Genomic DNA, 13,997 nt, shown 5'->3' with positions numbered 1-13,997 from the left:
CAGTAGAACTTGGAAGCAAAAAATAATATTACTTCTACAGGAGGTTCTTTTAAGCTTGTGTTCATAAGAGAGTGGTCTTCTAATTTCTTCAACATCATTTTGCATGAATAACAAATACTCATTTTAGTCCGCTAAAATATCCTTTTGCCAACCTACTTACGTCTCCCTCGTTTCCTGTTACGGAGTATGTAGACCTTGAGAAATATGGAGCCTCGTTCAGATTGGAAATGACAATTGTAAGCGTACCACTTGCAACTGCTTTCCCATCGGAAACATAAGCCGTTAAGTAAAATGTCTTTGGGGTTATGGTTTCGTAATTGATGATGGTTGAAGTAGTCTTCACAAGGCCCGCTAAAGAAAATACATTGAGGTATTCATTAAACTAATTGTATTGAATTATATTTTGTTAGAAAACGGGGGGGGGGGTAGGTTTAGGGAGTGGAAGTATACTTTAAGATAACCTCTCTACCAAACAGTGATATTTTTAATCAAAGAAGATTATATTTCTTTTGACTTTGTAACATGTTTAAATTTGTTTTTAAAGGATATATCAGTACCTTGCTTTGTTGAAAAGAATCATTGCATATTATGACATTCAACCCATGAATTTCGATGCTATTTTTGTATTTTAATATTTAAGTAAGAGCAAAAAATTTTTTCTTATTCAGAGAAAAACTGAAATGATATTAGATATTCGTAAGCATATTTGAAAAGTGACAAACATACAACTATCTACGATAAAATAGGTAGATCCATTAGAGCTAATCGAATACGTCCATGTGTGACTGTCAAGACTGTTGACGTCAGATTTTTCTAACGTATAGAGTGTGGTCGACTGGGCTGTGTTTTCTGCTACTACTATACTAGAGGGTAGATTGGTGATATTTGGTGCTGTATTGACATCTGGAATGAAAAAATATCTTTGAGCATTGGAACATGTCCATAACAATTGAAATCAGAACAAAAATTATGTTAACCCTCATTAGAATCAAATGAATAGGAAGTTGACCAAATGTTTTAGAAAATTCGAACACACCTGATATTTTGACTGTAAGACTTCTTGGTCCAACCAAGGTATTGCCGTCGTATACATAGATAAACAAATCGTACGCAGTCTCTGTCAGAGTGGCCAAGCTGCTCGCCACAAGAATAGTTCCAGCTAAAAATAAAAAGCATCTCCAATAAAAAAATAAAAATAACTACATTTTACAATGATATTGTTCTCATTGGTCCTAAGAATCTATGTGTATTTATCTATTTATATGAATACTGTTTGTACTCTTGTTTTGCTACATATATATTTACGCTTTTTTCATAACATATTCTTAAAACTGTAATACACTGCGATGAAAGTGACATGCTAGTGCACGTGGACTACATACAGTCTAATACTTTAAATGGGCATGCTGGAGTACAGGTCATGTTATAATAAAGCTGGTCATTCTCCGGATCAGTCGAGGTCACTGTGAATATATTAGTACCAATAGCTGTTGTGGATCCAGGAATTTCAATCGAATTTGACCCTGTAAAAGACAAAGTTAAATTTTCTGAATGAGTTTCATTTTTTTCGAATTAGGAAAATAAAAAATCGTTTTCGAATAATTTTTCAAATATCATTTTTCGTATTTCCCTTTCTTCAATTCTATTCGAATTTTAATCACTAAGTTGTTACAATAGGTATGTATTACCAGTAAGTCTGTTCGTTATAGTTGATAAGTACGATGGTCTATAGCGGCCATCAATTTACACTTATGTTATGTGTGCAACGTTACAGCGTTTTCAGTGAAAACTCAATGACAAGATACACCTAAAACAGAAAATGTACAGTGTCATTCGAAATTCCATGTACTCTTTACACCAACGTTATGTGTGTAAATTGTCAGGAAAAGTTTTTTACACTCTACATCTAAAATTTGCATCAAGTATCAAAACAGAACCAGCGTTTCCTTGTGTTGCCCCTACAAGATGCCTCTTGGAATGCACATAGATTTGGGGAAATACTGTCAAGATTTTTGAGTAATTAAACGAATACTCAGCATGCTATTTTTTGGATGTTTACTCTTAACATCTTGTAATACTTAATTAGTATATTGGATATAGATGCTTAGTATATATATAGGCCTACATTTACGTAGAGACCATATTTTAACATTTCTTTATTAGGAATTTCATTACTTTCGTTTAATAAAAAACTACTAATGTTAAGATGGAATTATTATTGTTCTTTACTTTAAAATACATCTTATTTGAGATTTGTTCACAACAATGTAAAAGGTTAACGGCTTTATAATTGGGTCAGTCCAGTAATATCAAACTACAGAAGTGAAAAAAGTTGTTAAGGTATAATTGGGTTGATAACGCCATTCAAAAGTTTGTGTAAAATCTACATGGAATTTTGCAATGGCACTGTACATTTAGTACACTTTAAGTTTTTAGGTGTAACTTGTCATTGAGTTTTCCCTGAAAACGTTGTACACATTACACGCATATAAATGGCGTAAATTGACAACCGCTATCAGCCAAAGTAGATTAGCCATCAATTAGCCCGGGAGGTTTACTATAATCTATTGTAATTTAATACTATATGGCTCTACGTACCAGTGGGAAGGTTCGTTATAGTTGGTTGCTGGTTCCTAGTGATGAATACGGTAAACGTTTCCGAGACTGTGATTTTAGTGTCATTACAGTCGATTCCGATGTCGTATTGACGAGTTGTATCGTAATCAAGGGCAGCATTTGCTCTCAAATACACAGCATAATCTGTTTAAAGCAAGGAAAAAAGCAGGAAAACTATTTCTTGGAGGATATTTATTAAACATTTATATCATGTATATATGTACTGAAAATATCCATATCGATGAATTAATCTTGAGAAAACATTTTAATATTTTTAAATCTAGATAGTATATACATATATTTTTGTAACAACAAATTAGTGTTTAGTCGTTAATATTTTAGATTTTTACTAGAGGTTCCGGGAGCATATCGCAGGTACAAATCTCCTAATGGCGGATTGATATTGTTAATTGCACACGTGATCGTGTCAGCCAATGAGGCATCGGTAACTGTAAGGATCTTCAACTGGGTCTCCACATCAATGTCTTCACTTATAGTTGTAGTGTCTGGGAGATTCTGAAACACCGGTGGCTGAAAGAAAATTGATATGAAATACAAAACTTATTTAATTGTATGAAATTTTAATGTTAATTAAATAACGCAAAAAATGTTGAACGTACATAATTTGTAACCGTTAGTTTGAAGGCATGCGTGGCCGTATTCCCGCACAGATCTGTTGCAGAAAATGTAAGGTCTGTGTCTCCTATTGGCAACTGACCAGTCGTCGTCAAGTCACCTTTAAGTCATAATAAAATCTTTACAATGTTATGGAAATCAAGTCAAGTCACCTTTAAGTCATAATAAAATCTTTAAAATGTTATGGAAATCCAGGATAATTTATCAAAAAACGGGAAAATAAGTAAATGATCCTAATATTGTATGTTTACCCGTATTCTCATTGTAACTGAACACGCCGGCGTTGGCAGGTGGAGTCGTGCCAGTCCAAGTTAAGTTAAGGGTGTCTAAGGCATCAGCGTCTGTAGCCGTTAGTGTGGCAAGTACTGTTCCAACAGGTGTGTCGTCGGTAACGGACGAAGACGTTGGCGATGCCCCGAAACTAGGCGGCTTTCCTTCAAAAGTCCGTAATAAATATTTGCTTACATCCGTATTTTGCATTCTTAGTAAATGACTAACATTCACCTAGAAACTCAACATTTGATTACAAGTATAGCTAGATTTTAAAGGGGAATTCAACTTAAGCTGTTGGTTTTTTTATCTCACCTGTTATATGAAAATTGATTTTAAAAAATTAAATTAAAAACAAGCTAAATTTACAACATCGCCCTGTATGCTGTTTTTTAAATTCAGTATTTCTTTTTGTTTTTATTGATAAATGCAATGTATTCTTCATTTACTGCTTACAAAAGGTTTTTGATTTGAGTTGGACAGCGGAACCAATAAATGGATTACGTACCGGGTACCAAATCCGCCAGAATGCTAAACTCAATGTTCTTTTCTGTATACGTAGTAAAGGTTGCACCCGTTACAACACTATTGACTATGTATGCTTCAGAGTCGGTATACAGTACGTCTTCATTGCCGCTATTTCCCATGTTAGTCTTACGAAACATGGGGATTGTTCCGTTTGAAGATTTACTTAATTTAGAAAAATAAGTAAGTCAAATAGATTTACAAGTCATTGTTTATTAATTATTACAGTAATAGTAAAATTGCCAGCTGTTTACTTACAATCCTATAAAATCCCTAGAAAGTACTGGTATTTGCGACGATGAATCAATAGCTTCAGTTTTTAATGCGTTTTTATCTGAATCTACAAAATAAGAAAGGAAAGGAAAAAATACGAGTGAAAACAAAACGTAAGTATTATACATGCACACGTATATTTAGAACATGAGTGATGGCGAACTTGAACCAAACATAACCTGGGTTGGAAGGGGTGAGGCTACATAGCTATTGGAAACATAAATATAATTCTATTTCTAAAATTAAAACAATGTTAAAAACAATTTTTATTTAGCCTTCAATTAATAATAAAAGCAGATATTATATTTCAAAATAGTTTAAAAATACACTGAACTACCGTGCTACCTAGAACTGTAATTGTGTTTTGTCCAATCAGTTTCCAGTCGGTTCCTTCTGGTCGCCATACTTGGGCATACAATGTTCCTGTGGTTGTTCCAACGTAAAATGTCCACGAGGAAAGGAAACCACAGCAGTCTATTCGGTAGTCATTATCCAAAGAATTTAGTATAAAAGTTCTCGCTAAGAAAAAAATGGTTTTTGTTTTACTCTGTGTAACTTACTAATGAAAATTGTATCTAGTAAAAGAAATAAAAGTAAGATACGTGTATGCGATTTTTTCTAAAATGGAATTCTTTAAAATGCAGATTATTTTTTGTATATTTTATTGATTTTTTATCAAAACTTTAGTAATGGTAGTTTTTATCAACATGTGGCGAATGAGAAGTCGCATTAGGGTGTCAATAAAATTGATTTGTGATTAACTTTGGCCGTCATGTTAATATAAAAATTGTCTGTATATCGAGTATTGCGTTATATACTTACCATTGCCCGTATGCTCTTTGTCTAAGGTTGGATTTTTTCCGATATTACTACCAGCGATGCACTGACAATCTGAAAAAAAGTCAAAATCTCAAATAAATCGTAAATTGCTTTAAACTCATTTTACTGAATTAGTAGTAGTTAATACGAAGAGTCTCTTCTCTGTGTGTCTACCTTTATATATATATATACTGAAAAGGAAAAAACGAAGGGTAAACTTTTGAGGTGATATTTTTATGTTTTTTACTGCGCGTGTATTTTCTATTATTCCTATGAAACTTTTAAAATCATCTTTAATAAACATGTAACCAAATATTTTACCTGACTTCACATAATAATTCGTTAAGTTATTGAAAGTGATATGACGATGCCCCCCCCCCCCCAAAGTGAACATTGAACATTCTCATTATCTTCAATGTCTTCTCTCTGACGACGGTTAAGACGGACCATGAAAGGAAATTTACTAGCGACTACACAGCAAGCCGTTGTTGCCTATGTCCAAATTTATGCACCGTAAAAGCCAGACCACATGGAACTTCCGTCAAATGTTACAAAATTGCAAGAAATGCATTCCGTCTACAAATACGGAAATTCAATTTGTATACTTCAAGTGCATCAAATGGTACAAGAAGATCGTTGACAAACTTATCGTTATCAAGTTGCTTGTGTTTTAGGCTTTTTAGCACTTTTTCGACGTGACGTCATACATTTCTCGGTTGAGTAATTCTGAACTTGATTTTAGTGCATAGTAACCAAGATTCTCATTTGTCCAATTTTCGTCATTCTTGGTCATGAAAAAAAAATTCTCATATTATGTTATCCTAGGTTTCTTTTTCCTTTCAGTATATACATATATATGTACACGTAAATGTTTTGTTGGTTCTTTTTTAAATAGTTTTTAATAAAAATTTCATCAACGAGTTATTTGCATTCTTATAAATATTAGAAATGCATTTTAAAAACTTTTTTCGTGGCATATGATTATTCCTAAGGAAAACGTGTAATATTGTGAAAAATAGTATGTTACATGTACATGAACTAAAAAAAAATAGGATATAATTGAATAGAATTATAATTTAAGCAATATTATGTAAATTCTTCAAATTTTACCAGAATTGTTTGATTATTTTTTAATCATTTAGGTTTGGTAAACTGTTTATGATTCTAGATTAATTTTGTTTTGACTTGTTTCATTTTCTGTCTTATGTCAATTGAAAATTATAAATTACGCATAAAAACAGCACATTTATCTTTTCTTAGTCAACACATTTATCAAAGGTATATTAATAATACTTTGATAAAGTTTTCAATATATTCCAACCCCGAATTTATTCTATTTTATATATATTATTAAGTGGAAATCGGAAAAATAAACCCTTTATTTCTCTGCTTATTTCAGGGTGATCCTAGCTATTTCCAGTAACTTTGGTTTAAATATACTTGAAGTTAGGAGATGTGATGGAACAGTACTAGTATTTCTTTTTAAATTTGTGAATTTATGTCTGAAAAATTAATAGAATAAGAAAGGACCTTTAAATTATATATTCAAGGAAACATTTTCTTTCCCTTTTCATAAATAGAGATTCAGTCCCGTAGAAAACAGGCGTGTAGTATTTAATATTCTATCTGCTGTAGCTTTAAATATATCAGATGCTGGTAGCCCCTCCTCAATTTTTTGATGTTGTAAAGTTAAGCACTGGCAAATTCCAGCATTTAAAAACGTACCAAGAATAAAAAAGAAAGATTCAATTCATTCCCACTCATTCACCACCCAAAATAGGTTTTTTATTGGAGGGGGGCTCTTTTTTTTTTTTTAAACTGTTGCTATGGATCTGAAATTAACTCTCATCTTTAGCAGTATTTAATGTACTTTTCTTGGACTCTTCAGTCGGGAAAGTCCTAATAAGTCTAAAATCTTAATCAAATTGAGAACTAAAATTCGCATAGCATATAATGTACAGTGAAAAAATTTATACTTGCCTGTCCCTTTTACAATCCAAAACAAAACGAAAACAAAACATTTGTTTATCCTCAACATTTTTAATTGCTTCCGTTTTTACAATATTTATCTCTTTCACTTTTTGGTTGTAGTGCAATTACCCTTAAATTTTAGAACACAAAAAAAACTTCTTTAAAAGTCATTTGTTAATTTTGATTCCTCTTTAAATGATTTCGATTTCCAGTTGTGGCTTCATCGTATCCCTGGAGGTAAAGCTTTTAGGGAAGATTGATAATTGTCATACCTTTATATGAAATCTAACAAGTATCTCTACTGAAACGCCCTCCGCGTTTGATCTCTTTTCGCAGAGGGCGGTTACATTGGTCCACATGTTAGAAATTTTAAATAGCAAATCATCGCCATATTTTTAAATCCTGAGTAAGGGCTAGGTTTGGCAAACAACAAATTGATGAAAAACATGTCTTTCTATTTACCGGTATCTGCAATTTCCGCGCATAGTCTCGATTGACCAATCTCTTACAGATGAATTCTTAGCCAATATTGCAATCACATTTAATTTTCTAAATTGTTATACAGTACAAAAAATGATGTATCATTTTCATTTGATCTAAAAATGAAAGAATTTTTTGTAATCAGAATCTAAGATAAATACACTCAGACAGGATTTTTTTTTTACTTCTTTCGACATAAATTTTTTTTTTAGATATTATAACATATAATATCTGTATAAATTATATACCGGTATATAAATATATTACATATACTGTATATGATGAATAATAAATATTATTAATCATATTTGTTATAAGAATTAACAAGATGTGTTCGTGAAAAACTATGCGCCCGACGGCAACAAAGATCGAAGGAGCTTTTTTAGCATATAGGTCACAGTCAAGGTCACAAGTTAATGGACTTTGGTGTCATTTGAAAGAATTTAGTTAGTGGAGTAGGCATGCTAAATATGAAGACTCTATCTTCTTTGGCTCAGTTTGAAAAAGCTATTTTTAGCATAAAGGTCACAGTCAAGGTCGAAAGTCAAAAACATTGGTGTCATTTGAAAGAGATTTATTACTGGAGTATGCATACCAAAAATGAGGTCTGTATCTCTCATGGTTCAAAGTTATGGCGAAGGTTAAAGTTGACCACAAACAAAATCTTGGCCAATATTGCATGCACATTCAATTTTCTAAACTGCTGTGAAATAATTTAAATGATATATTATTTTTGTTTGATCTAGTTTCCGATTACAAGTTTTCATTTCAATATTTAGCTTTTATTTTCTTCTCTTTTTATTTTCATATTAGATAAAAATATTGTCCAAAGAAAGAACCAGAGGTCCTTGATGAAAATGTAGCTTTTCTAGCTACTTTAATTGATTGCATATTGTTTAACGTCCCACTGGAGAATTTTTCACTCATATGGAGACACCACCAGTTGCCGAGGGGTAGCTAGAAATTTTGTCCTATGCTCGGCATTCAGGGCCATTGAGCAGTGATGAATCTTTTTCGTGCCAGCACCTACTGTGACACGGGACCTCGGTTTATACGGTCTCATCCGAAGGACCTGCTTCCACGTCCCGCTGTGGGATTCGAACCCGCGACGTAAGGATTGACTCTTTATTTTGCGACTTTAGAGCACACTGCACCACGCGGGCGACTCCTTCTAGTTTGCATTTATAACAACAGAAAGAAACATGACAGCACTTGCACTTCAAACTATGTAACAGCAATAAATACTATAATGGTCCTTGGTTTACTCTCTTTGAGGCAATATTTTTTGCAATTTAATTAAACTGCTGGAGAAGTAGCCTTTTAGAAGAATTTCACCAATTTTATTTTTATTTTTTAGTAACCATGACAAGGCCATCCATAAAAATTAAAAACCGATATACTAAATTAATTTTGTATCTCAGTGTAGTCTATTTGTGTGCGAAGTTATATTGAAATCAGATCCTATCTGTAAGAGGAGTGGTAGTTTGAAAGTATTTCACAAAAAAATATTTTACATGTAAGCAACAACGGTCATCAAAATAAAAAAAAAAAAAGATGCACTTAAAGGTCATACGAAACAACGTCCTGAGCATTTTGGGTTGTATACGGAAATAAGTATATCTGAGCAACATTAATCAGCCTGAAATAACATTTTGGATTTTTTACGCAAGTTGGAGGCAATAGAGTTGATCAGAGATTTTTACTGCGAAGTTGAGCTTCAACTAGCGCGGCTTATCTCCCTTTGCTTATGACGTCAGTAAGACCCACTCGCTACATTCTGTACTAATAGTTATATAGCCGATCATGTCTTATGCAGCGTAATTTTTAAGAAATATCACAGCAATAAATACTATAATGGTCCTTGGTTTACTCTCTTTGAGGCAATATTTTTTGCATTTGATTAAAACTGCTGGAGAAGTAGCCTTTTAAAAGAATTTCACCAATTTTATTTTTATTTTTTAGTAACCATGACAAGGCCATCCATAAAAATTAAAAACCGATATACTAAATTAATTTTGTATCTCAGTGTAGTCTATTTGTGTGCGAAGTTATATTGAAATCAGATCCTATCTGTAAGAGGAGTAGTAGTTTGAAAGTATTTCACAAAAAATATTTTACATGTAAGCAACAACGGTCATCAAAATAAAAAAAAAAAATGCACTTAAAGGTCATACGAAACAACGTCCTGAGCATTTTGGGTTGTATACGGAAATAAGTATATCTGAGCAACATTAATCAGCCTGAAATAACATTTTGGATTTTTTACGCAAGTTGGAGGCAATAGAGTTGATCAGAGATACTTGACTGCGAAGTTGAGCTTCAACTAGCGCGGCTTATCTCCCTTTGCTTATGACGTCAGTAAGACCCACTCGCTACATTCTGTACTAATAGTTATATAGCCGATCATGTCTTATGCAGCGTAATTTTTAAGAAATATCACAGCAATAAATACTATAATGGTCCTTGGTTTACTCTCTTTGAGGCAATATTTTTTGCATTTGATTAAAACTGCTGGAGAAGTAGCCTTTTAAAAGAATTTCACCAATTTTATTTTTATTTTTTAGTAACCATGACAAGGCCATCCATAAAAATTAAAAACCGATATACTAAATTAATTTTGTATCTCAGTGTAGTCTATTTGTGTGCGAAGTTATATTGAAATCAGATCCTATCTGTAAGAGGAGTGGTAGTTTGAAAGTATTTCACAAAAAAATATTTTACATGTAAGCAACAACGGTCATCAAAATAAAAAAAAGATGCACTTAAAGGTCATACGAAACAACGTCCTGAGCATTTTGGGTTGTATACGGAAATAAGTATATCTGAACAACATTAATCAGCCTGAAATAACATTTTGGATTTTTTACGCAAGTTGGAGGCAATAGAGTTGATCAGAGATACTTGACTGCGAAGTTGAGCTTCAACTAGCGCGGCTTATCTCCCTTTGCTTATGACGTCAGTAAGACCCACTCGCTACATTCTGTACTAATAGTTATATAGCCGATCATGTCTTATGCAGCGTAATTTTTAAGAAATATCATTGTCTTGACTAAAACTTTGCATAAATATATGATTTTCAAACCAGATAGTGTTTGTCTTTTAACATCCTGTTGCATGCTTGCAAGATTTTAGCATGTTTTATCCGTGTTATTTATTGTCATCCTTCTACATATCAATATAATTAGAGAAAGACGATGTCCAAAGAGAGCAGAACTTCTGTAAGTTATATATAAATATATATACAGTTACTCGATCGGTAGCACGCGCATATAAGTAAAGCTGGATTCGATCGATTGACAGCGGTGTGTGAAAGTGAAACTAAACCTGCATGTTGATAAATGATTTCATTTATTTGTGGAAAATGAAATGATTCTATTGCTTCCTGGTCTTCTCCTCTCTCAGTTATTCCTTGCTCTTTCTTTGGCTTTCCCTATCTCATTGACTCTTTTTTTAACCAAAGTCGGTACATTTACACATAACACTGTGTCTTTTTGAATATCGTATTTAATCTTAAAAAGTCAACCTCGGACTTTAAACGCAAATCTATCTATGTAATCCTACGCACGGACGTTTCTGTGTATATTTGCAGATCAAATTTTCTAAATTTGCATCAGTTTATTTTAACAAATATCATACTCTGCTTTTAAAAAAGAATGTCTAACTGTAAAAATATTAATTTTTAAAAGTGTTAGGTTCAGTCTCGCAAACAATGGGCATTGGGGCATGGGTTTCTTTTTAACGGATCATCCTATGCACACACTGAGTATTTTCAAACTGCAGTAACTCAATAAAACTGTTATAGAAGTATAGAACTGCACCGTACTAGTAACATTACAGTACATGTATATTAATGTGCATACTCGTGATGCTGGTAAGTTTTTAAAATCACTTTTCTTGTGGCAGAAAATTACGATGATGTCGTCATGACCCTATTTCTGTATATCATTTTCATTAGTTCTCGTGTTTCAGAATGCAGAAGCGTGCATTCAAATACGCCGACTTTTTAAATAATTTATCGATCCACGTTTATCATGAAGTTCAATATCCCCGTGTTTATTTAGGGAAAAAGGGGGGGGGGTTACATCATGTATCATATACGTATAAAAAACAAGAAGATTGTTGTTTCTAAGGTGTTAATTTGAAATAAGTAATCTTGGTTGGGGTGAAAAATCTTGATTTCAACGGGGTTTTCATCAGGATCATCTTACTATGAAAAGCTCTCGTTTTCAGTTGCTGTGCCTAAATTAACGATAAGTTCAAATAAAGTGAACTGTTCCTTAGAATCAGGTAGCTCATCGAAAAACATAATCACATTTATATCAACAAAAAAGACTAAAATTAACTCAACAAGAGGCCCAGGGGCCACAGCGCTCACCTGAGCACATCAGCTAGGAAAAAATACATATCAGATCAGAACTGAAAGTTAATTTAAGTTGGGGGGGTTTGAATTTTAACCCCCAAGGGGATCATAATTTAAACGAACTAGAATCTACATTACCTGAGGATGATTCCATACAAATATTACTAATCCTGGCTTTGAAGTACTTGAAAAGAAGATTTAAAAAGGTTTCCCTATATATTTCTATGTAAAACTTTGGTCGGCCATTTTGGCCACGCCCTACCCCCGGGGGTCATGATTTTAACAAACTTGAATCTACACTACCTGAGGATAATTTCACATGAGTTTCATCTTTCCTCTGGTTCTTGAGAAAAAGATTTTTAAAGATTTTTCCTATATATTCCTATGTAAAACCTTGATCGGCCATTTTGGCCCCGCCCTACCCCCGGGGGTCATGACTTGAACAAACTTGAATCTGCACTACCTGAGGATAATTTCACATGAGTTTCATCTTTCCTGTTTCAATGGTTCTTGAGAAGAAGATTTTTAAAGATTTTTCCTATATCTTCCTATGTAAAACTTTGATTTTTACCCCCGGGGGTCATTTTTGAATCTACTCTACCTGAGGATGATTCCACATGAGTTTCATTTTTCCTGGCCCAGTGGTTCTTGTGAAGAAGATTTTTTAAAAATGCCCTTAATTTTTCTCTAATTCATAATTATCTCCCCTTGGAAAAGGGCGTGGCCCTTCATTTGAATAAACTTGTTCCCTTTACCCAAGTACTTTGTGCCAAGTTTGTGTGCCCAGTGGTTCTTGAGAAGATGATGAAAATGTGAAAAGTTTACACGACAACGACCTTTTGATCAGAAAAGCTCACTTGAGCCTTCGGCTCAGGTGAGCTAATAAAATACAGTAAAATTACACTAGATCTAATGCGTTGTTAACATCAATGGGTCTTTGTGACGTCATACAAACACAAAATCAAGAACGATAAGCGTGTAACAAATTTTAGGCCTTCATTTTTCTGTGAAACAAAAGCAAATTTTTTTACCAAACGTAATTTAACATTCTTTTATACAATGTTTAATAAGTAAAATCTAAGTGTAATGAATTGTTTCGTATGACCTTTAATTATATATCTCAGTGTAGTCTACGTGTGTCCCAATTTATATTGAAATCAGACTAAAACTGCCCGAGGAGGATCTTTTTTTTAGGCATTTCACAAAACTTCATATTTTTGATAACAATGGCAACACCGTTAAACAAAATCAAAACCCGATGCGCTAAACCATGCATCTTATTGTAATTCATATATATGTAATATAAATTAACAGAAAATTTAATATACGTAATTAATCCTATTCGTTTGAAATTTAAAAAAATCTTAGCTTATCTACATGTTTTTTTAATATTTTTTTTTAAAATCTATTTGAAAAATATTCTATTCTAAGAACACCATGGGCATTCTTTTCATGTAGCTATGCATAAAAATCAATATGAATCTGTACGAGGATTGTCCGGTAAAATCATGGACAAGTCGAGATTGAAAAATAATCATCATTGCGTTCAGAAATTTTGACTCCTTTTTAGTAAACTTTTCATTAATATGCATAGCTAAATTATATGGAACGCCAAATTGGTATATATTCAAATATTTGTACCTATCTTCAAATAATTGCACCTATCTTCAAACCAATTGTACCTATCTTCAAATGAATTGTACCTATCTTCAAATGAATTAGAGATATGTACAATTCAATTATACCTATCTTTAATTCATTTAAAGATAAGTACAATTAATTTGAAGATAGATATAAATGCAATAAATTAAAGATTAGTATAATTGATTTAAAGAAAGGTACAATTATATCTACTCACTTTCTCATCTCATTTCTGGTACAGGTTTTTTGCTCACTTATTGATATACATGTGTATTTTAATAAGCATATGATGCTTTTTGCTCAATTTGAATTTACCTTTCTCTCTACTTTCATCCTCGTTGTCGTCGCTCTGTAGGTTCTGTGTGTTTCCCTCTATGTTCAATATTGCCTCCAAGGGAGAGTTCAT

General features: G+C 32.8%; 1 protein-coding gene across 1 annotated transcript in view; it reads right to left on the bottom strand.

Annotated features, from left to right (window-relative positions):
• Window positions 1-13,997, bottom strand: part of LOC134233786 (cadherin-related family member 2-like) — a 17,433-nt gene extending 3,436 nt beyond the window's left edge. Inside the window, exons 1-13 of the mRNA XM_062715789.1 lie at window positions 13,907-13,997; window positions 5,143-5,211; window positions 4,666-4,839; window positions 4,306-4,387; window positions 4,031-4,212; window positions 3,504-3,686; window positions 3,237-3,352; window positions 2,967-3,147; window positions 2,599-2,760; window positions 1,383-1,523; window positions 1,037-1,159; window positions 727-903; window positions 161-351 (exon numbers count right to left, since the gene is read on the bottom strand). Of these exons, the coding sequence (XP_062571773.1) occupies window positions 161-351; window positions 727-903; window positions 1,037-1,159; window positions 1,383-1,523; window positions 2,599-2,760; window positions 2,967-3,147; window positions 3,237-3,352; window positions 3,504-3,686; window positions 4,031-4,212; window positions 4,306-4,387; window positions 4,666-4,839; window positions 5,143-5,211; window positions 13,907-13,997 (1,872 nt within the window). The remainder of the gene's footprint in view (window positions 1-160; window positions 352-726; window positions 904-1,036; window positions 1,160-1,382; window positions 1,524-2,598; window positions 2,761-2,966; window positions 3,148-3,236; window positions 3,353-3,503; window positions 3,687-4,030; window positions 4,213-4,305; window positions 4,388-4,665; window positions 4,840-5,142; window positions 5,212-13,906) is intronic.

The sequence above is a fragment of the Saccostrea cucullata genome, unplaced genomic scaffold (genome assembly GCF_032062105.1).
Source record: "Saccostrea cucullata isolate Sc308-1 unplaced genomic scaffold, CSIRO_AGI_Scuc_v1 ctg20546, whole genome shotgun sequence".
Classification (NCBI taxonomy): domain Eukaryota; kingdom Metazoa; phylum Mollusca; class Bivalvia; order Ostreida; family Ostreidae; genus Saccostrea; species Saccostrea cuccullata.
This window is presented reverse-complemented; position numbering and strand designations above follow the sequence as displayed.